Source organism: Chroicocephalus ridibundus, chromosome Z (assembly GCF_963924245.1).
Source record: "Chroicocephalus ridibundus chromosome Z, bChrRid1.1, whole genome shotgun sequence".
Lineage (NCBI taxonomy): Eukaryota > Metazoa > Chordata > Aves > Charadriiformes > Laridae > Chroicocephalus > Chroicocephalus ridibundus.
In genome coordinates this window covers 66939027-66962421 of record NC_086316.1, presented here as the reverse complement: position 1 = coordinate 66962421, position 23395 = coordinate 66939027, and the positions used below count along the sequence as shown (strand labels likewise).

General features: G+C 38.6%; 1 protein-coding gene across 3 annotated transcripts in view; it reads right to left on the bottom strand.

Annotated features, from left to right (window-relative positions):
- IL6ST (interleukin 6 cytokine family signal transducer) overlaps nucleotides 1–23395 on the bottom strand; it is a 36593-nt gene that overhangs the window by 11664 nt on the left and 1534 nt on the right. For 2 of the 3 annotated variants that reach the window (XM_063319528.1, XM_063319527.1), the window contains exons 2-10: nucleotides 17235–17315; nucleotides 15805–16116; nucleotides 13840–13972; nucleotides 12461–12621; nucleotides 11963–12114; nucleotides 9456–9615; nucleotides 2947–3029; nucleotides 1535–1754; nucleotides 89–265 (exon numbers count right to left, since the gene is read on the bottom strand). In XM_063319528.1, coding sequence (XP_063175598.1) covers nucleotides 89–265; nucleotides 1535–1754; nucleotides 2947–3029; nucleotides 9456–9615; nucleotides 11963–12114; nucleotides 12461–12621; nucleotides 13840–13972; nucleotides 15805–16116; nucleotides 17235–17301 — 1465 coding nt within the window. In that variant the 5' untranslated portion in view covers nucleotides 17302–17315. Of the gene's footprint in view, nucleotides 1–88; nucleotides 266–1534; nucleotides 1755–2946; nucleotides 3030–6183; nucleotides 7397–9455; nucleotides 9616–11962; nucleotides 12115–12460; nucleotides 12622–13839; nucleotides 13973–15804; nucleotides 16117–17234; nucleotides 17316–23395 lie in introns of those variants that run through there. The other variant, XM_063319529.1, reaches the window with a different exon arrangement.

Sequence of the window (23395 nt, the reverse complement as noted above, 5' to 3'; positions counted from 1 at the left end):
AGTCAGCATAAGGTTCTTCCTCACTTTGAGAATACTTACTAGGTTTTTAGGGTGTTCTATGAAGTATTTACAGATATGAGCAAAATACCTTTTAAGTATGTTCCTTGAACATTTCCTGGTTCGTTCTGCCATTCTATGACGCAGTCTGAGCTGTTGGACACCAGACACCATTCGATCACGTATTTAAGAACGTAACTGTTAGGAGCAGTCCACCCTACCCACAACTTGCCGTCTTTAGGTAGTGTTCTGACATTCTTCACAGGAGCTGTGATGGAAGAAAACAGAAACGTGATAAATATTGACAATTCTTCCACTAGATATTTGTAACAATAGCTATTTTGTCAAATGTGGACAACTTTTAGGTTATTGTAATGGTGACAAGTTGACAGAACATAGTGAAAAAGCCATCTTCCACGATTTGGAAGCTTACATCTGAATCCTTGTAGCAGAAATCCAAAATAAGCAGTATCAGGCTATTTAAAAACTGGAGACTAGACTCAGCTTCTCTGTTCTCAAACACAGTAAGTTGCCTTATTGCACCGTAAAGAGATCACAGAATCATAGGATGGTTTAGGTTGGAAGGGACCTTAAAGATCATCTAGTTCCAACCCCCCTGCCATGGGCAGGGACACCACCCACTAGGAGGTTGACTGTGTAGCTCAAAGCCTAAAAAGCTCAAAGCTACCAGGTTTCTTCCAAAAGAAAGGGTCTATTTCAGAGAGAAATCAAACCCTGAGACACTTCTAAATTCCCATTATAATCCTCACATTCATGTACCTTGCCAACTACGTCTGGCTGGAATGCTACTCTGTTTGAAATATATCCTTAATTAGCTCATCTAATAGTTTACAACCCGTGGCTATCCCTTGGTGTTTACACTAAAAGGAGCATCTGACCGCATACTTCTTTTTTGCTTCCTGTCCTGGTAGTTGTTTGGACTGTCTAAGAGGAGGCTGGAAGTAAAGAGAAACCAGCATATAGTTATTACTCCTACTGGACAATGAAAGGAACATAATAAAAATGAACATGAACAGTAGGGAAACAATGGAAGCAGATGACAAAGCAACCAGGCAAGATAATGAAAATGGGGGAAAGTGAGACTGCGACAACAGAAGAAAGGGGCGGGGGGAGGATCAGAATGCAGAAGGAAGAAGAACAATGGTGAGATGGTGTATACATGAAGTAAAGGATGCTTGCTTCCCCAGCTCTTTGATATTTTAAAAAAAAAAAAATCAAAAAACCAAAAATGCCTGCTATGCTAAGAAAAGAAGCAATAGGAAATGTAACGCACAGTAGCTCCAAGGACCAAAAAGAATATCAAAATAGCACACGTAGCTTCAAATACCCCTGTGACTACATAATTCCACACGTTCCCAGATATATAAAAGGCAGCATAATTATATAAGACTGTAGATACATTCACTAATACTTCAATTATGTGTCCGTGTAAAAAGTATCATTTTACAACACTGAAGATTTCTTATAACAAAAACCATGCAGATGCAGTTGAAAGACACATTACTAGGACACTAACCTTTTGAATTAGTTGCTGGGATCAGTAAAACTGATGGAGGGGATGCCCCAACTCTGTTGTGGGCAATCAGAGTTACTTCATAAGTTCCATTTGGCAGTTTTAATATAAGGTTGGTGGTATTAACGTTGTATTTTTCTGGTGGACTGGAGAGAGATGATTTAGCTCTGACAGTCACTTCATACTGCAAGATTATTCCATTGGCTTCAAATGGTTCCAATGCCTGTTAGAAACACGTTTTTGATTAAATCGATGCTGAACAAACATGACAAACTTTACTGTCTTTGATGCATAATTTAAAAATCTGAGAGCAAGACAAGTTACACAGATCAAATAGCTGTGTATTTAAGGAAAGCACAAATAACGTGTGTTCATTTCTATAAAGCAGTAACTTCAGAGTTATTGCTCATTTAAATCCTCTTTCTTCTTTGTTCATCGTCCTACCTAGTAGTTTAATAAAACCTATTCTGTAGAGACTGAAGAACATGTGTTGATAAAACCTGCATTTTATGTGGCTTTACAACACAACAACATAAAGGGAATCTCACATCTTAAACTGTGGTGAACCTGTACATGAAACAGCCCGAGTAGGTTTTTTTTATTACACATGGAAAAATACTTGTTTCTGTGTTATCTACTAGCACAGAAAAATACTATGTTTCTATGTAACAGTATTAGTTTTCAGATTACTTAAAAAAATTGTTGAAACTGTACCGTAGCACCAGTTTCACAACTCTAAGCTAAATAATGCCAGAAGCGGTATGTGTCATGAGTTACATCAGGAAATGATGCCATATCAATATACACGTAACTTCACAAAAGCCACTTAATAATAGGGAAAAAGTAATAGTAAAAAGACAGAACAAATGTGAGAAAGCTCACAGAGCAAAAGAAAGCATGAGATGGGGACTGACGACAATTGCATTCACTTTCTCAGCTTTGGACTAATTGGCAAACTAGAGGGTACAGCCTACCCCATGCAAACGTGCAGTGCTGTATTTAGTAAGTTTTGACTCAGGAATGTCTCTAGGCTTAATGGATTTTGCAACTGCAGTACCCCTGTCCAGACAGCGTTAGAAAAGTTTTAGGATACAGCAGGAGGCATAACATGGTTTACTTTCTTCAAGTGAAAGTTTCCAATTCCACAGACAGCTTAAGGACAAGACGACAGGAACCTGAAAATAGATTCTGTGTACTGTGGATCACAAATGTGTGTCAGTTAACTGATGGCCTTTAAATCTGTAGTTTTAATTTTTCGTAACTATTATAATAAGAATACTAAAGTAACTTCTTGTATCAGTAAAACCTGTACTATTCCAGCTATCTACTCAAGTTTGCTGAGGTCAATTTTGACACTTAAAACCTCATGTTTTTAAAAGAATGCTCAATGGATGCAGTTTATCCTGTTGCTTTACCTTCCACATCAGACGCACAGTCCAGAAAGCTGGTGAGCGAGAAGCGTCAATGATCCTCCATATGGGTGGTCCTTTAGATGGTTCTGATGAAAGAAACAATGCTTAATAGTAGAAATATTTTTATTTAATCTGTTTGAATTCATACTTTGACTATCATTAGAATCATTAGAAGCTTACCCTTTTTTTTTTTTAAATAAAAACATATACAAAAAGTGCTTCCTTAGTTCTTCAGCGAAAAAAATGCTTGATACATTACGTGGAACACCTGCATGGAAAGATTTTCTGAAGGGATGAGCAAAACACCAGTACTGCTCTAAGTGTACAGTACCAAAATAACTGAGTCACCATGCTGAGCACCTGCAACAACGGGCTGATGATGACAGTGCTGAGCGAGGCACAATTGAACCTATACCGAGCAGCCTGTGCTCAGAGGCACAGCCCTGCATGTCTGTATACTGCAAACCTTGCTATGGTCTGTAGCTGCAACACTCTCCCTACACCTCAATATCAAGTCACCTAAAAAGGAAAGTGCAGAAAATTTAACAAGAGGACTAATTTCTCCTGCAAGAATTCCCCGAGTTTCTCATATCCTTTATGCTAAAAATGGTAACACAACTGCAGTACTTTTGTACAACAGTAAAATATTTTCTGGCATCAGTACTGTAAAAAATTCAAGTGGTATTTCCACTACAAATTTAATTTCAAAGTAGAATGAATCGATCTATTACAGTGCATCAAGCAATAAAAAGCAGCCCATCCTTTCTGAGGGCCTTAGCCCTAACAGAAAGATGATCTTAAAGTACATTTAAATTTATAATCTTGCTAGACTATGTTTTCTCTGGGAGTTCTTTTATTGCTTTTTTTTCATATTAATCATGACCAGTTTTTGGCTGTTTTACCTCCAAAAAACAGTATCAAGCGTAGAGTGTGCACCTGTCTGTTATGCTTTTACATCAGGAGGGAAGGAGAACTGGGAATTGGAGCAAACTATCTTAACAATTCATTTGAGTACCCTGATTTGATTCACGTGAAACAGAAGAAATTGTACATCTTGTCTAATATAGATCATGAATGCAACATGACCCACCTCATGTTCACTTCCTACTATAACAACTTTGTTCTGAGCCTAAAATAAGACATAGATATTTAATCACTAATAGCAGTATTTTTGCAAAACCAGTCACCACAGCAGAACAGCAACGCAGTCTGAACAGACAAGCAGTCAGTCCTGAAATCCTCATTGCTCAGGTTGAGATAGTAAACAAAGAAAACAAAACCATACTGTCATTAGGAGTTGAAAAGAAATGACTAGAATATTGAAAGAACAATTTACAGTATCTCCCCCAGAGAAAGTAAATTTTGCATAAAGCTGAAGCAATGCCATTATGTACACATAAATTCCATTCTCTTTAATCGAGTAGGGTATATACTACAATCTTTTTCTTACTTCTCCAATGTAAGATGACATGTGAATTCAATCAGAACTCACTGGGACTCAAGTAGGATAAATAAGGAAGGATTTCTGATCCGGTGCAGTTCAGCTTCAAGCGCAAAGTGGTGTTTTGACAGTGAAACCTGTATGGGTTTAACTCTGTTTGAAGACATACACTGAAATGTTGCACTGAATAGACTGCTTAAGAGGAGGGCACCTTGGAAGGCACTAAGGAACAGATACGCTATTACAGAAAGGAGACCAGGAAGAGCGCAAGCAAGAAAGGCTAAAACACATTTAAAAAAAAGAAAACAAAGATCAATCATGCTCACTTAGAAGCTAAACAGCTATTGCAAAGTATCTGTAGTAGTTGGAGGGACGAATAGATTCCCTACTGGGTATCAAGCACACAACCAGAAGGTCCATTCGTTGGCTCCATATGGGGTAGGATCAGCATAGGCTAGAAACAAAGCCAACCTTGCAGGCTATCAAAGTAGAAATGAAACGGAAACGGGACCAAGTTAAAGTATTTTCACTCCTCACAACCCTAGAATTGGAAGAGAAAGGTTTCTAACTGATAATAACAACGTTCCTGGAAAAACAAGAAATTAAATCCCCACACTGTTAAATTCTCATTCAAGTCAGAAATCAGCAAGAGATTCACAAATGCTGCTGCTACTGATGATTCAGGAGGAAACAAAACAAGCTTTTAAAATCAAATCCTTTTGATGGTGATTTACTAATTCTAGAATCCCCATAAATCACAGTGTGTATTACTGTAATATACACAGCTATGCAGCAAACCTGGTCTGCTGGATAAAAATACCCTTGGCTACAGTCACTCTTTGGAGGTTCAAAAGATGTTTCCTGATAAGAATTAGGCAATAAAACAATTGCCAAAAGATTTCAAAATTGCCAGAATGCTTGCACTACTCTTCAGCATCATGACTGTACATTTGTGACTTTGCATTTAAGGATTCTGTTGAAACTTCACTTGACAGTTACAGTACTTAACACTTGGAAATATATCGGTTGGATAAAACCATATGGAAATATAGAATTATACCTTCCTAAATATAGTAGTGGTAAATACACCTTTATCTTGGTAGCTTGCTACTGAGACAAATCTTTTGAATGCAGGAGGCAAGCAGATGTGGAATCTTCTGGGATATGAGTCTAACAGCCTTAGACAAAGCACAACATCTAAAAGTCAGTTATATAATTTGATTGAGGGCATTAATAATGGTGTAAGTAACTTAAGTGTCCTGTGTCTGCTTGCTTCATTTAATCTTTGCAATAGGCAACTGTACAGTAAAAAAAAAAAAAAAAAAGAATAAAATTTTGGTAGAGGTTTTTCTGAAATTGCAACCTGAAGTCCCTTGTGTGAACCTGATATTTGGTAGAAAAAGGATCAGGAAACTATAGACCTCATGAGCTCCTAAACTTGCAAGTGTATCAAGAGGTGATCACACTTCTGGTAAGCAAATTCAGAATAGGAAATGTACTGTCAACTTATTACTACAATAGCAAAAGTTACAACTGATTAACAAGCTATGCAGAAAAAGTGTGATTGCCCTGTTATGATCAGGCAGGGTAGCTACAACAATTTGTTAAAATGCTATTCAACCAGCAGAAAACAGATAGTATTTACATGTAGAGTGTATCACAGCTAATGACACAAGCATTCCTCAAAAGCTTACTGCACAAAGACATTAGTTTATTTTCCCTTTAGCAAGAAGTGAGACACTAATGTAGGGTGTTCTGACACAAATATACCAGATAGCACCTCTCAAGCTTCTATTAAAGACATTAAATTAGTTCTAGTTCAGTCTAAGTGGGCCATTCAGATGAACAGCAAAAGGAAAACAGACTACAGAAAGGTAAGTTACACACCAAAGCCTGGTTTTATTTGGAGAGCAAATTAAAGGGCCAAATGCATAGGTCAAGGTCGTGTTTGTATATGCACTACATGTATTTTTGTTCTCTTACTGAAAAATGTTAAGAATCCATTATTTGCAAACAGGATTTTTTCCATACTGTAACAAATATAAGGGTGCGATTTCAATGTCAGTGTTCCAATAATCACTGCTCAGTTATTGTCATGCAACTTTGTTTTGTACAAATTTACAGTTGCTCCAACAATGGCTTCGTCATTAAATACTGCAGAACAAAACAGCCAAAGAAAATAAGAAAAAAAAAATTCAGTACCAGAATATTCTAAACATACTCAGCTAATAGTTTTGGCACAACTCAGTGCCAGAAGGCAGTCTCTCTACTCAAGAGCAAACCTGCAGCAGAGCCTCTAGAGGGGAAATACTGCAATGACTTTCATAAGCCGTGAAGCGTATTAAATCCATAACACAGTGGGTTGCAGTTACTTTAATGCCACAGTACATTTCCAAGCAATGCATGTGTTCATAAGCAACTGGAAGCAATCAATGAAGTTAAAAAACATGCTGCGGAATGGAGTGGACACAGATCTTAGAAGACACTGAGTGCAGTAACAGTCTCAGTGCTGCTGTCCTGAAGGAATATGAATGAGTCCAGGGCAACGCAGCAGACCTGCAGAACAGACAGTTCAGTGGAGACAGCTGACTGGAGCATCACAAGGAGCTGAAAGGCCAGCCAAGTTGATGAGATTGTTGTAATGTGAACAGACTGGTGCATGGCAGCAACTTTGCAATGCTGAGGATTTGTTCCACAAAACAGTGAAAGCTGACACTTGACTGAGGCTCTTAAGCAGTCTTTCTTTTTTTCCCCCCACGGCCACGAACTTAAACTTTAACCTAGTGGTTTGCTGCGTTTTGTGTATCTTCATTATTAATCAGTTATAGTTTGAAGTTATATATATCCTGCTTGCAAAGTCTTTTTGTGCAAGACTAAACATGATCCAAATACTGCTCCCAAACAGCCGATGGTCTTAACAACGGATTAAGAAGTTTTCTTCAGTAAATTATGATACCAGCAATGCGGTGTTCACCCGTAACTGCAAAGGGATAGGCTATTACAAGCCCAGATCTACAAGACAACAAATGCAATGATTATGTCATCAAGAAATGAAATGTAAGGAAACAGTGATTTTTGTGATTAAATATAGCCAAAACAAAACCATTTCCCACTTTCCGCACAGACTCAATCTTGCTTAAGGTCAGCAGTTTATAGATGGCATTCTTTTCCTCATGCTTCCCACGGTGGTAACTGCATCAGTGATGAGCAGCAAGACTCTTGATTACTGTGTGTAGAATATTGTAAACAAGTGGGTATAAGACAGTGCAGAGGCAGCTCTAAGTGACTCTGACAAGCAAGAAAGTGTTGTAGATTCAGAATACCTTGGGAAAAGTTAAGAGTAAACCAGAGTGTTTAATTTATATGCTATGGTGCATAAGATGCTACACTTCACATATGCACATTACTTCATATCACTGCTTTACTAACTTTGTGAATAGGTCTACATACCTGTATTGGGTTTGCATGGCAAGGTTTTGGTAGCAGGGGGGCTACAGGGGTGGCTGCTGCGAGAAGCTGCCAGAAACTTCCCCTATGTGTGAGAGAGCCAATGCCAGCTGGCTCCAAGACAGACCCATCACTGGCCAAGCCTCAGCCCATTGCTGAGCGATGGTGGTTGTGCCTCTGGGATAACATATTTAATAAGGAAAACAAAACCTGTGCAATAGCAACCAGGAGAGAGGAGTGAGAGAAATAACTATGTAGAAACTAAGGTCAGTGAAGAAGGAGGGGGAGGAGATGCTCCAGCCACTGGAGCAGAGATTCCCCTGAAGTCCATGGTGAAGACCATGGCAAGGCAGGCTGTCCCCCTGCAGCCCACGGAGGTCCACAGTGGAGCAGATATCCACTTGCAGCCTGTGGAGGACCCTACGCCAGAGCACGTGGATGCCCTGAAGGAGGCCGTGACCCCATAGGAAGGCCCATGCTAGAACAGGCTCCTGGCAGGACCTGTGGAGAGAAGGTTGCACTGGAGCAGGTTTGCTGGCAGGACTTGTGACCCCATAGAAGGGCCAACGCTGGAGCAGTTTGTTACTGAAGGACTACACCCTGTGGAAGGGATCAATGCTGGAGCAGTTCATGAAGAACTGCAGGCTGTGGGAAGGACTCACATTGGAGAAGTTTGTGGAGAACTGCCTCCCATGGGAGGGAACCCACACTGAAGCCAGGGAAGAGTGTGAGGAGTCCTCCCCTTAAGGAGGAAGGAGCAGCAGGAAGGACAACTTGTGATGAACTGACCACAACCCCCATTCCCCACCCACCTTTGCCACTTGGCGGGGAGGAGGTAGAGAAAAATCAGGAGTGAAGTTGAGTCTGAGAAGAAGGGAAGGGTGGGGGGAAGGTGTATTAAGATTTGTTTTTATTTTCTCATTACCCTACTCTGACTTCTAATTGGCAGTAAATTAATTTCCTCAGGTCAAGTCTTTTTGCCTGTGACAGTAATTGCTGAGTGATCTCCCTGTCCTCATCTTGACCCACGAGCCTTTCCTTATATTCTCTCTCCCCTGTCCAGCTGAGGAGGGGGAGTTACTAAGCAGCTTTGGTGGGCACCTGGCATCCAGCCAAGGTCAACTCACCACAGTACTCTATATAACTAAAATACTTTGTTTCATACTTATTGATGCTTATTCACCTATGACTTTATCTAATGGCCTCTTGAACAACAAGCTGTTCATAAACTAAGGCATTCTGTCTACTGAAAAAAATATTCACAAAGTAAGGAACAGCTTCTGTTACACAGTATAACCTTCAGAACAAAAAACAAGCAAAAAGCCTATGTCTCTTCTAAAAGACTTTGAGAATATAACTTTCTGTGAAGAAAGCTCTTCTTCCCTACCTCCCATTTTAGCTGTTTTCGGGGAGCACCTCCAGATTAGCTTCATGGGAAGCTATTCTCATGCTCCTTTGAATGTATAGGTCAAGTCGGTCAGTATTGAAAGTAACTCAGGGGAGCCTTGTTGCACATGTAATCAGACAGCTCAAGCGCAGATACTCAGCTTCAGCTGGCTATTGCCAAATTGCTGAGCATTCACTTATTTTGAAAGTCAGTGACCTACTTTCATATATTACTTACTATCTTCAGTGGTGATCCCAGTTTTCTCTTCACTCCAGTCACTCCAGTAGCCCACTCCATCTTCCTTCATGCAACGAATTGAAAAGACATACTCTGTGTAGGGTCTGAGCCCTTGAACACTGAATGAAGTTCTTGGTGAAGCTGTATCTTCAGGAGGAACCTGTAAGTGGACGAAACATTTTAGAGGCACTGATAAAAAATTGTAAAGCTGAGTTCTATGCTACTACAGCTCCCATTCAAGAGGGCTCCCCACCACATACACACGCAATATAAACAACATAGTTTTAGTCCTCTCTTATTTCCAAAAGCTTCAGTTGTCATAGAATCACAGAACGGTTTGAGTTGGAAGGGACCTAAAAGATCATCTAGTTCCAACCCTCCTGCCATGGGCAGGGACACCTCTCACTTGACCAGGCTGCTCAAAGCCCCATCCAGCCTGGACTTGAACATTTCAAGGGATGGGGCAGCCACAGGTTCTCTGGGCAACATGTTCCAGTGTCTCACCACCCTCATAGTAAAACATTTCTTCCTAATATCTAATCTAAATCTACCCTCTTTCAGTTTGAAACCGTCAACCCCTCATCCTATCGCTACACTCCCTGGTAAAGAGTCCCTCCCAATCTTTTCTGTAGGCCTCCTTTAAGTACTGAAAGGCTGCTATAAGGTCTCCCCAGAGCCTTCTCTTCTCCAGGCTGAACAACCCGAACTCTCTCAGCCTGTCCTCACAGAAGAGGTGCTCCAGCCCTCTGATCATCTTCATGGCCCTCTGCTGGACCTGTTCCAACAGGTCCACGTCCTTCTCATGCTGAGGACTCCAGAGCTGAGCTGCACACAGTACTGCAGGTGGGGTCTCACCACAGTGAAGCAGAGGGGTAGAATCACCTCCCTTGATCAGCTGGCCCAGCTGTTTTAAAAGTTACTATTTCAATGGTCTTGTGTTCCTGTTAAAAGGGCATGCATGACAAGTTACAGGGATTCAACAGGATAATGTATCAACAGATCCTGGAGTTGCAGAATAAGCTGTGTGGGACAGTGCTCTTCCAGGTATCCATATAGGTGACCTTAATAATTAGTCTCTGCATCTAAAGTTCAAAAAGTTCCTCCAAAGGAATACACTACATTAGTCACAAGCTATCTGCTTCAAACACCATATTTTGGTAAGTCAGAAGCAGTCTTCCTTCCAAAAAGTCATGAAATTCAGAATACTTTTGGACTGTGGTAGTAAAACAAAATATGGGAAGATCTTAATGAAAAGAGTGTTTCTGGAACACTGCTGCTCTCAGAGAAGGCTTAAAGAAAGGCAAAACTGAGAAGCTATTGAAAATATGTTCATAGACCAATATAGAAGAAAAAACCACAACTCTTGATGACGTGAACATATTATAGTGCACTAAAGGCAGGCCTATTCCTTACTCTTTTCCAGTTTCTTGACTGCATCAGGCTAAAGGCATGTATGCAGGACAACCATACTGTATAGAATCATAGAATTGTTTAGGTTGGAAAAGACCTTTAAGATCATAGAGTCCAACTGTAAATCTAACACTGTCAAGTCCACCACTAAACCATGTCCCTAAGTGCCACACTTACATGTCTTTTAAATACCTCCAGGGATAGTGACTCCGCCACTTCCCTGGGCAGATGGTTCCAACGTTTGACAACCCTAGCTGTGAAGAATTTTTTCCTCAAATCCAATCTAAACCTCCCCTGGCAGAACTTGAGGACATTTCCTCTTGTCCTATCACTTATTATTTGGGAGAAGAAACCAAACCCAACTTCAGCCTCCTTTCAGGTAGGGACACGCTCCATCACCTCAGTGTCTTTCTTGCAGTGAGGGGCCCAAAACTGAACACAGTATTCGGAGGTGGGGCCTCACCAGTGCCGAGTACAGGGGGATTATCACTTCCCTAGTCCTGCGGGCCACACTATTTCTGATGCAAGGCAGGATGCTATTCGCCTTCTTGGCCACCTGGGCACACTGCTGGCCCATATTCAACCGGCGGTCAACCAACACCCCCAGGTCCTTTTCCATCAAGCAGCTCTCCAGCCACTCTTCCCCAAGCCTGTAGCATTGCATGCAGTTGTTGTGACCAAAGTGCAAGTACAGCAAGTTCAAAAAAAGAGTATCAGCACTGTACAGTGTTTGCCCAAGCTTTAGATGACATTTAGATCAGTAGTTCTGCATGTGCATGGGAAGATGAAAGTTCATGAATGTTCTAGACGTTGCACGTACAGAATAAAATTTCAAAATAAACATACTGCAACATGATAGGGACGACAGCACAAAAGTCCACAAAGAAAAGACAAGGTCACCGTACTCTAGATTGTGCCAAAAATCCCTAGATCACAGCCTCTGTGAACAGGCCAGGTAAACTACCTTGGGAGGCCACATAAGGCCTAAGGATAATAAAGTGAATCCTCTGAACTGTAGCAGTGGGGGAACTTCTTCTGGACTTTGACAAATGGCGGGGTTATACCAGAAGAGTGACAAGGGACATTAGTAATATTACCTGCATCCAGTTTGTGTCTCCAACGGTTCTATAGCGAATATTGAATTTCAGCTTCATCACAGATCCTGAAATCCTGTTCTCCCAGGAAATCTTCAGAACAGTAGGCAGTATTCCTGAGTTGACTGATAAGTTGTGTGGAGGCAGAGGTTTAACTAGAAGAGAAGTTAGAGTTAGAGTCAACTCTACAGCTGTATTTTATCATGCCTCTAGCAGCTGGCACGCTATGCTGTAACACTACCATTAAAGCCTTTCACACACTCAAATGGCTGCTATTTCACACTAGTTTTAAAGCAGACTACTCAACAAGAACTTGCTATCTGAAGTGTGATCAAATTTCTCACCTTCCCTACCTTGGTCCAGCACTGTTGAAGTTCTAGTCAACAATATTTTGGTAATATTAATTTTTATAGTGAAGACACATTAACAAACCAATTCAGCAATATGCACAGAAGCAGCAGTTATGCACTACTAAAGCTTTATTAAGAGACATATAGTTACCAATCTCAATAGGATCAAGAACAAGAGGATCAGATTCAGCCTTCCCAAGAGCATTTGCTGCTTCTACCCAGACCTCCAGGTTAACAAAGAACTGAACATCAGGAATCGTACAAGAATTGTTTACATCTTTTGGTATACAGTCAGGAAAGTTCTCTTGTGGCCTAAATAAAAGAGAGGGAAAAATAAGAATAGAGAATCTTTTTAAGTTGATCAGAGTGATCAATCAGCTTAGCTTGTATATTTCCCTTCTGCTGCTATCTTTGTAAGCAGAGAGGTGGAAAGCAAAGATTAAAAGATTAGAACACCTTGTTCAGCCACAAATGCATGACTGCATTAGAATGCAAACGAGAATAAAATCTCTCGACTTCAAGTCACATAATTTCAAAAGCACAACCCACGGTATTGTAACTATAAAGTTGTATACAAAACTGATTTAGCTTAAAAAATAAAGATCAAGTATTGATACATCTGATGAAAAGCGATATAGCTAGCAACTACAGGCATATTCATGCATTAAAAGACAGAGTGAGTATCACCTGCATACCCCTCAAGAGTACAGCGCTACAGCTGCAACACATCATCTTTTCTGTTCACCATCTTCTGCTACACTAACAGCAGATATTTCTAGGGGCATCAAGAGATTTGCAAAGCATTACATTTTTCTACCTATCCATACTTTCTACTACACTCATTACCAGAACACCTTAAGAATGGGGTAGATAGAAAGCTGTAGGCAGTCACTCCTGTCTCCAGAGCAGAGCAACAATTCTGCCCACTCCATTTAAACTATAAGAGGCCATTTGAAGAGTCTGAAAAATACTGAAGTTAATTTGCTTTCACAGGGGAAATACTTTTGCTGCAGCTTTCATGTTTGGATTAATTGTGGACAAACATCCTTCTGAGTTCTTGGGAAATACAGATAACACCTCTACAAAACCCACTATGTTTGTTTCTCTACTTAGAATCATAAAATGGTTTGGGTTGGAAGGTTATTTAGTGCAACCCTCCTGCAATGAACCAGGACATCTTCTACTTGTTTAGAATTGGATAGAACTGTCATGGAAAAATGTAAACTATATAATTTGGGTCTAGCCAGCTAATGATTAGGTGCATTGTACTCAAGCCACAATAATCATGTATTTGAAGAATGGAAAAATAAGAGATAGCTGTTACTCCAAAACACAGGAAGCAGCAAAATTTCAATTACTTTAAATGTGAACTTCTTTAACTTTTCCCTTCCCCCCCAAAATAGACAGCAATGCTTCAGAAAATTGGATTTAATTTAGGAACTGAGAAGTATCAAGGAATTTCAAGGAAGTTTGGTTCAGCCTACAAATATTCTTCAAAATTATTTAGATATTCTATAGAGTGCTACTTACCATCTGTATTTCAACCTAAAGTGAGTGTCCAGGAAAGTATGCCTTCCAGGGTTCCAGGTACAAGTCATAGGATATGTAAGTTTTAACACCTGATGCACAATGCAACTTAAGTTCTTGGGCTTCTCTGGGGGCACTGTACAGAAAAAGTTAGCAATAATTAATCTAAATACACATTTCAACCCAGTAAGAATCATGCTAAATGTCCCATTACAGCAATTTCAGTGAACATTAGAAATATTTAGTCAGATTTATTACTAACGGAGGGCGTAAAAAGTGCTAGACACCTCCCAGCAATGGAAGACAAGAAGCTTAACCAGCCGCTCTGACAAACAGTAGGCTGTGTAAGAACAAGCATCTGACAGTAGGGAACACACGGAAGATTTCTCATTCTTTGAGGCAGAACATCTGGTATCAACCATCTCTCATCTAAATCTATTTTAATTCACACTGAAGAAATGCTAAGGAACACTACAGCTGGATTGGCATAGGCTGATTTTGCCAATAACCTGATCTCTAAGGCATTTGTGATATGCCTGTTCTCCCTCAACTGAGCTATGGAAGAAGGATGCTTTAGCTGCAAACACCTACAAGATAGATAAGCAATCTTCATCAATGCACTTTAGAAGCGTGTAAGAAACTTTTTCAGAGCGCAGAAGAACTATTTTTTTACTTCTTAAATTCAAATCATAGCACACAGAGTTTGTTTCTAGCTTCTAGAATATCACTATTTACAAGACTATAATGTCCTTGACAAATCTTATTTCCTTTCAAGCAGAATGCTGTTTCCAACCGAACTCCCTTATGAACCTTATAGTTTTGTTCCTGAATAGTTGTATTCTTCTCAAGCCTATTATTCTCATTGTTTACAGAATTTTTCTTTAATTGACAGTATGAAACAGTACTGTCAATACTGTAGCTTGAAATACAAACACATCTCAAGATTCATATGTCAATCACAAGCGTAGCATCTTAACTGTACTGTCATTCAGTCTACCAACTTAGGATATTGTGTCTGTCCTCACCTTTCCATAGATTTTGCCTGTCACGTCTTTTTTGGTAAGAAATTTACTCATCAGAAGTTGAAATAGAAAACATTGTTCTTCTGTGAAAGTATTTTGTAACTCATACAAGAACCACGTTTAAATTGCAAATGCAAGCCAGCCTTTTATACACAGACTATGCAACAACTGCAGTACCTTTTGCCAACACTAGGAGGCAACATAACTCACCAGCCATTCACACTCCGCTATCAAGGGCACCTGAACTTATAAAAGGTCTGCCAGCTAATTAGTAGTAGTATATTAAGTTATTCGTGTTACTTTCTCAAGACCTCAGTCTCGTCTCAAAGAGCACTTGCTCAGAACTATGCAAGTGCTATCATGCTTGAATAAGGGAAGTTTATAATTAGTTGAAAGTATTTTCTTATATATAGAGGTAAAGTAATTCAAATAGTATGTTCCATTCTTAAGGCAGTTAGTGATACAGATAGACTAAATATTTCTCAGTCCACTAATGAAGAAAACACTAATTTCATAGTGTTATTACGAAAGCAGGACATAAGAGTTTATTGCATTTCGTTGAACCCTGAAACAGAAGCAAGAAGGAAAAGTTAAGTTTTCCAAGACCTATTTCAGTTAAATTCACATCTTCTTTCCGTAATTTAAATCTTCCTGCTTCAACATTTTTCTGTTGTTTTCTGTTGTTCTGTTTTCTTCCTGTTTCAACACTGAAATACTCCAGAGTATTTTCTGTTTTTTCAGAAAACTTTATTGTGTGTATATTTACCAGCTTTGATGGCATGCAATTTGACAGTGTTTTTATACAATTATCCAGGAACAGAGGGAATGGAAATACGCGTCTCAAAATGTGCACACTTTCTACTGTTTGCATTCTCTTCCCTGTTTCTCAGAAGTAATTTTCTTAAGACCGGAATAAAAAGCAAAAAAAAAAAAAAGAGGTACTTACAGCCTACTGTAACTGCAATTCCATAAATGTTCTGCTCAATCTGTCCATCTGCTAAAATGTTGCACGTCAGAGGAGTAGCTAATGAAGAAGTGTCATTAAATGTGACGCTGGAAACTGTTCTGTTTATTTCACGATACTGCTCTTTAGGTACCACTCTATTTTTAATTTTCCAGATAATCTGATTAGCATAGATATTGCCAAAGTCAAGACAACTCTCATTCAAAATGCATAATGCAGTGAAATTGGAACCAAGGGCCAACACAGGAGACTCTGGGATGATGTGACCACATGACTGTACAAGTCCACCTGAAACTAAAAAGAATTGCATCTTTATTAAAAACTACAGAGCATTCCATAATCAGTATTTCTGATACACCACTAGTGTAATGTTAAAAATACTACAGGTGTCTAAGCAAGAAATGAATAAGTTACTTGACAGTTATAAAACTGAAATGCATTAGTGGACCACGAATCAGACTTAAGGGGCTACATCAGAGTAGTGTTCCCCAGGCTTTGCAGAAGTGTTTTACCATGCAAGAAAAGCTCTATTAATAAAGAGGGGCCTTTAGAGAGACAGGAGAGTCAAGGACTGAATGTTTAGTATGTTTTGAAGGAGGAAGGTAATATACTTGAGGTTGCTCTTGCAATTAAAAAGGTATTTTCTGTGGAGAAAGTTAACAACAAAAAAATGGGTAAGTGCGCACCTTTGTTGTGGTGGACTACTTTTACAAGAATTGCATGCAGTTAAATACTTGAGTTGCCCATTTCAAAAGCTTCAGTGTGTACACAATAAGCATATTTGGGAATTAGAGCGAACTCTGCATATTTGGTAGTACTCTTTTTTACAAAGGAACTTCCACACAACAATGAAATTGACTACTGCTACAGAGACACATAAAGAGAAAAGTGTCAAGTTTTAAAGATGAAACAGATGACTGAAATACTGCCTTGAATCAACAGCCATACTAAACATCTTGAGGATGATCATTTGCTACACAACAGCAGTGTCCCACAGCTCGAACTTGATCACAGAGCGTACTACACCAGTTCACTGGTAGCTTATTGCTTTAATAGCATTTAGTCTGACCAAGACATGCTTTCATTTAGGTACTGTTTGGCATATGTGAAATTAAACTTCAGTTCGCTACAGTGACCAGATCCAGTGATGTCAGTGGAACCAAAGCAACTTTCCACTGACCAAAGCCACTCTTCACTATCTCTGTACACAGATGAGCAATGAATAGAAGAAGTGAGTATTTGACTAGTTATTTTACCATAGTATTAAGACCATAGACTAGGACTCTATCATAACACACCTTACTTTCTGCCCCCACCCCACAAGTATATAGACAAAAAGCAACTATGTGCTTCAAGCATCCGATTAAAGAAGTTCTACAAATGTCTTGTGTTTGAGACACAGAAAGTCTTACCTTCAAGAGAACAAAAATTCAACAGTAGATATAAGCCATAGGCCACCCAGTTCCACCCAGAAAACATGCTGCACAGAATTCCTGCAACAGAGAAAGAATTATTTTTTTTTTTTAATTTAAACTATTACTTTGCACTTTAGATCACTGACAAATTCAGATTTGTATTTGATCTATGACAATTTCTCAGGCATGCACATTTACTTTCCAGAAAGAGTTAGTATCTTCTCACTCTAGAAAAAGAATGGGCATATTGTTTCCATTTTACTTACTGCTATGACAAAATCCAAATGCCTACTTAAGACAACTGATGCAGTTTAAGGCCTCTTTAGTTACAAATTTAAGAAATGCAACAGCTTAAGGTGTTTGTGTCATATGTGGAAACAAGCTTCACAGGTACTTCTCTGGGAGGTTCAGTTCAAATAGAGAACATAACACTGTGGCTCAGGTTTTTAAAAAGAACCCCATGAATTTGATTATGGTTACCAAACTTACCTAGCTTTCAAAGGCACTGATACAAATGCTTTGCACAAGGTTCAGAACAACTCAGCACAAAACCATGTGTCTCATTCACAAGAATGACTTAAAATACATTTAAGAATTATGAAGCACAATGCTTCTGTATCAAGAACAGTTGACTACTATAGAAAAAGCATTAGCTTTCCTCATTCTTCAAAACCATACATGGGAGTTTGTAATTCCTCACAAGTTGGAAAGGTTTTTTTAATGTCTTATGTTACTTATTTCTCTATTGCAGCAGAGCTCACTTATTCTCTGTTTTGACAACTTTACAAAACAGTTTAGAGGAACTGAAGCATTCAGAGAGTAACTTCCACTTCAATTGTTTTGAAGCCACAAAGTCTCTTCTGGATTTCTGAACCTGCAGTTAAAAAGCAGACCTAAATTACTAAAGTGACCATTCTCTACTAAGCATAAGAGCTATATTATTTTTAGTTACATTTATGCACCTTTACAGGAATAGGTAGATTGACTTAGTCAAATAGGGCATTTAGTCCAAAGACTGATTTCTAGAAGCAGACTTCGTACTGTTCTTATAGCTAGAAAGTAAACACAGAATTTCTAGGTTTACTAAGATTTGAGATGAAATTGCCTTTAGCAGCACTGCTTCTGAAGTTTTATTTTCACTGACCTAATAAAACGTATTTGGAAACTGGTATCCTGAGCTTTACCCCTATAAAAGGCAACTCACTAGGAAGTTTTAAGGAGTTCCATGGTATTCCCTATAAAGGTAAATTTAAAAGCTACATTTACTATTATCAAAAGGAAAAGAAACTGCAATTTATGACAGGAAATACTCTGTTGTTTTGGTTCCATGTAGTTTACTTTATAATAATGACAGAAAGATGCAAGGCATTTCATGCAGATCGATAAAACTAGATAACACATTTAGCCCCGATATATCAATACCAAGCTAGAACCTCATTCCTTAGGCATCAGCACTTTTTTTTTTTTTAACTAATCAAGGTAAACAGTATAATGTAAAAACAATCTCTATTCACAAGAATTAGAAAACAACAACTAAACGAAAGCCAATCTCAAACCTTTACAGCAAAGTCTTTGTAGGGATCACCAACATAGATGTGCTTCAGTTAGGACTAAAATAATAGCCATCAGAATCACTCAGCAGTTATCTTTATTTGCATCTATACTTGTGAGTTGTTTACTCAAAGACCACCAAAATTTTCTATACAGAAAATTTATACTAGAAATATTGCTGATTAGAAGACCTGACAATTATTTTAACAAGCTTTTACATGTGTCACTAGAGGTTGGTGGGTTTTTTGTTTGAACTAAATAACAAGACTTATTTATAATCAGAATGTAGTTGTATGGAGTTGAGAATCAAAAAGTTATTCATTTTTTCTATGCTACACTGAAGTACTCTCATTGGGCTGGATATGAAAACCATTATACAGTTTTAAGTGCAATACATCTTTAGATATTTATTACAAGCACACAGTAAGAGAACTAAACCAACTGATTTTTTTGCTTATTATGGATGTAAAGTCCTCCAATATCTCAAAAATAAGGCTTCTACCCACTTATGACTTTCTACATTTTAAAATCCCAATTTGTTTCACAAATTTTAATACTTTCATATAGTGAATACAACCAAACCCAGAAGAGTATTCTCTTTTAATTAGGTCTTCAGACACTGAATAAAATCAGCACACAGGAATCTATTTTAGTGTCTTGACTTACTCAAACATTGATCAGAAATACTGCTTGCTACCTAAAGCTTGCTGTGCTCTATTAAGGACAGACCTTACAAGGCATTATTTTAAGCAAGATTAATTTAAAGCCATTTAAGTTGAACAATTTGAGTTGCAGAATATCTGAAACTCCTGAAAACCCTGAGCAATTACAAGCTAGGTAGAAATAACTAGCAGCTCCACTTTCCTGCTAATCGCCAAAAGCTGCAGAACAACAGCAGAAGCAGTTTCCACACTGAAGAGGGAAGTGTAAAGCAGATGTAAAAAGGCTTTAAAAACTGTTCAATGCAGTATTTCTCTCCCATTTGGTATCATTATTGGTGCCACATTAGAATAGTGGCAGTGTCAGCTACACTAAGTATTACATCATTACAAAGTTATTCAATTTCTTTTTGGTAATGATTTACTTCAGGTTAAACGATATGTCCACAAAACTGATGGTGTTAAAATCATATGAAGTCATATTAAGTATGGCTCAGGTTAACAAAATACACTGTGAAGCACCTGAAGGAACACTTAACTTAAAAAGCCAACACTTAAAAAGCAGCAACTCAACATTGTCCTGAGCAGATTCATTTACACATGGGAAGCTGAAGTCCAAATCTCTACCACTTTGCACTTTGGAAAGTTTTGTATCTGTTTTGAAGCAGCAAAGAAACCCTCCACATTTGATAGTACTTATTCCACTGCACTCAGCTCCTGAAAGGCATGAGAACTGAGAGTCACGCTCCGTCACCTGCAATGGAAAGTTAAGCAGAAAGCCCCCCCACCTACAGTATGGGCAACAAGCGTTTGTGACTATAGTGTCAAAATCAAGGTCCAGTTCAGCATATATCTGCTTTTAGGCTATTCTGATGTATTTTACTTTTTACCCCCTGCTGATCAATGCAGTCTGAAGAAGACTCAACCTACATACCTCCAAACCCACAAAGGGGCTACTGCAATCCCTTCTAATGCGTGCTATTTTTAAAAACATTAGTCTCTGCCTTTTACAAGGCTGATTCTTAACTGAAATTTAATTCTAGGAGAAAGAATCAGAGTTATGCTAAGCACTTCCATCCCGCTTGCCTAGATGAAAGCTTTAAAAAAAAAAAAAGGGGGAAAAAAATGTGGTGGGTCTTGTAACTATGAAAACAAGGAGCAATACTTCAGATTAGAGTAGGGAAGATACTTTTATGAAAACTAGTGCTTTCTAATCTGAGCATATAAAGGCACCCAGGTGCAGAAACCCTGCATATAAGCTATACCAAAACTTAAAAACATAGTGCCATCATTCAAAAGAAATGCTGCTAAACAGCAATTGTTCACCATTAACTACTTTAAGTAAGACTAAGCTGCAAGTCTGGGCAGCAGTAAACTCAGTAATTTCAGCGATTATGCAGCACAGCCCAAAGTCTTCTGTTTTACAGACTGGTATAGTGTATTAGGAATCTAGGTTCAACCCAACGCAGAACTAACACTGAAGCAGCTAATCAGTTCAGAAGCTTTTTGCTTAAAAAAAAGAAAAATCAACATTTTACCTATACATGTAGTTGTTACGGACAACTGAGTGAAAAGGAAAGGGCGACAGAGAAAGAAACTGATGTTAGAAGTTTGCGAGGTTACTTTCATAGTTAAGTCTGACAAAGTGGCAAAGGATTAAAGTCTGTCAAAATACTACACAGCAAAATCAACGTGGTCAATTTAGAACTGCTGCAGGTGACAGTCCTTAACTCGCAGAACACGTTATCTTAAAGAGGAAAAAAACTGTTAAAATGCTGTGTAACAACAGACATACTAAATTCATATGCCATGAGACCATACCATTAAATCTCTAAATCATATGGGACTTCTATTATTCTTGACATCCTGCTACCATTTGGAAAGGAAAGCACTAAGCCTTTATGCCTGAACTTGAAGTGATCCTTCAGGCAGTATCCCATGAAAAGCTAGTAAGAACCCTGAAGTCAAGCTTTATATGCATAAACTAGCAACAGCATAGAGTTTTCTGACTAACCTGTAAATAACTGTTTTTGAAGAAATGTCAGGCATTCATGCAAAATGGATATCATTACTTATTCTGAGCAACAGAGAGAAATCTCACAAATTAATCTTATTTCATAAATCATGAAAACTACCCCAAAATGAATACAGGTGTATGTCATATGGTGAGTTACCATCTCTCCATTTCAGAGAAGTGACAATTACTGTCCAAGTGACCTACAAATGACAATTTCAGTTTAAGACACTATAGCCAAAATTACGTTCTTCCCAGCAAAGCCCGCTTGCAAGCCAGGAAGTACAGACAACACCACGACCACCACAGGAAGGCATTAAGTCTATTAAGGCTCATCATCATACCAATCACAAAAGCCCAAAGGTTGCTGGCAAATGGATTTCCAGAAATGTCTCAAAAAAATGAAGCTAATTTACAGCTTCAAGTGGTAATCTCTCACTAAGAATCCACATAACTCAAGCATATAGAGCAAGGAACGAGTACATAAAAGTGATACTGTGCATAGAAGCTACTGCTTGAGGTTTTATAACAAGCCAGGTAGTACGTAAGCCTACCTAAAAGCTGTAACTATCCTCAAGGAATTTTGATTACTCAACCCGTAACTGCTTTCTAATTAGGAGTATTTAATCTGCAAACTTCCTTCCTTTCTTCCTTAAGCTTACTCCTCCTTGGAAACCTCAAACACCTTTAAGGGAATCACTTGAAAATCTTACATAACATTATATGCACAGAATATTCTGAAATTCTTTTTCATATTTAAAATACCTACACACAAACGATATCTCTATCCCTTTCACCAAATAGGTAAGTCATTCATCAACATTACTCATTCCTTTGCCTCTTGAAGGAGGCTTCTCCCTACTTTTGGGGTTTTAGTATAGCACTCAGAACAAAAAAAAACAAACAAAGGGGCACAGATTAAAATGACTGAAATACTTCATTAGAGGCACCAAATATTTGCTTGCAAGAATTAAGTTCTTCTTTCTGGTACCTTCTTAAATTGCAGATCATTTTCTCTGAAATTCTTCAGGTTTTTTATTTTTGCAGCTAGCAAGTAGCTTTAGTCTACAAAGTAAATGACTTTATACAAAATAATGTCTTAGTATTCCTCATCTTGAGGTCGAACTTTCAAGACTGACAACCACCAATGCTGGTTCTCCAATTTAGACAGTTCTCGTTAATATAAGAATCATCCTAAAAGAACTGGCCAAGAGGTTTATTTATTTTCATACAACTGCACTTGTGTTAATCCTCCAGAGAAGAAGCATGGGAGACAGTGGGATGTGCATGCATCTTCTCCCCGCTCCCAAGAGTATATATAGGCTTTACTTGAAGATATCACATTTCTAGACATGTAGACAAGATCCAAATGTTTATTTTTAATGCTTAACTTCTAGAAGTAATCTCAATTTTTCATCATCCTTTCCTACTTTCCTATTGTGATACATGAACATACAGATTAAAAGTTTAAGTTCAGAATTTATATGCTTTCAACAGGTATCTTTTACATATCTTTATTCCTCTGGAAGTAGCAGTATTAATTTTATGTTCTATAAGGGAAAAGAGGGTGAAAGAAAGATGCTCCCAAAAGTATCCCCAAAGGATTCAGGTTGTGGAGCCGCTTTTTTCCACCCCTCTTTTCAGTGACAGTGCCTATAACCCCCACGTAATTCTATCACCAGGTTTCTCCTTCAGAAATGCCTCAGAAGTAATAAGCAGCCACCATCTGGCAATCACCTAGTCAGCTTAAAACAAGGATGAAAAACGAAATTGGGATTTATTCTCCTCCACACTGCCAGTACACTTGGCAGACCACGTTCCTTTGTGCCTGAGTTTCATCATCTGCAAGATGACAGTAATGACACCGTTTTTCTTTAGGAAGAGCATCAGAGACCCAGTGCTAGGACGGCTGGAGCTCAAGAGCACATCGGAAT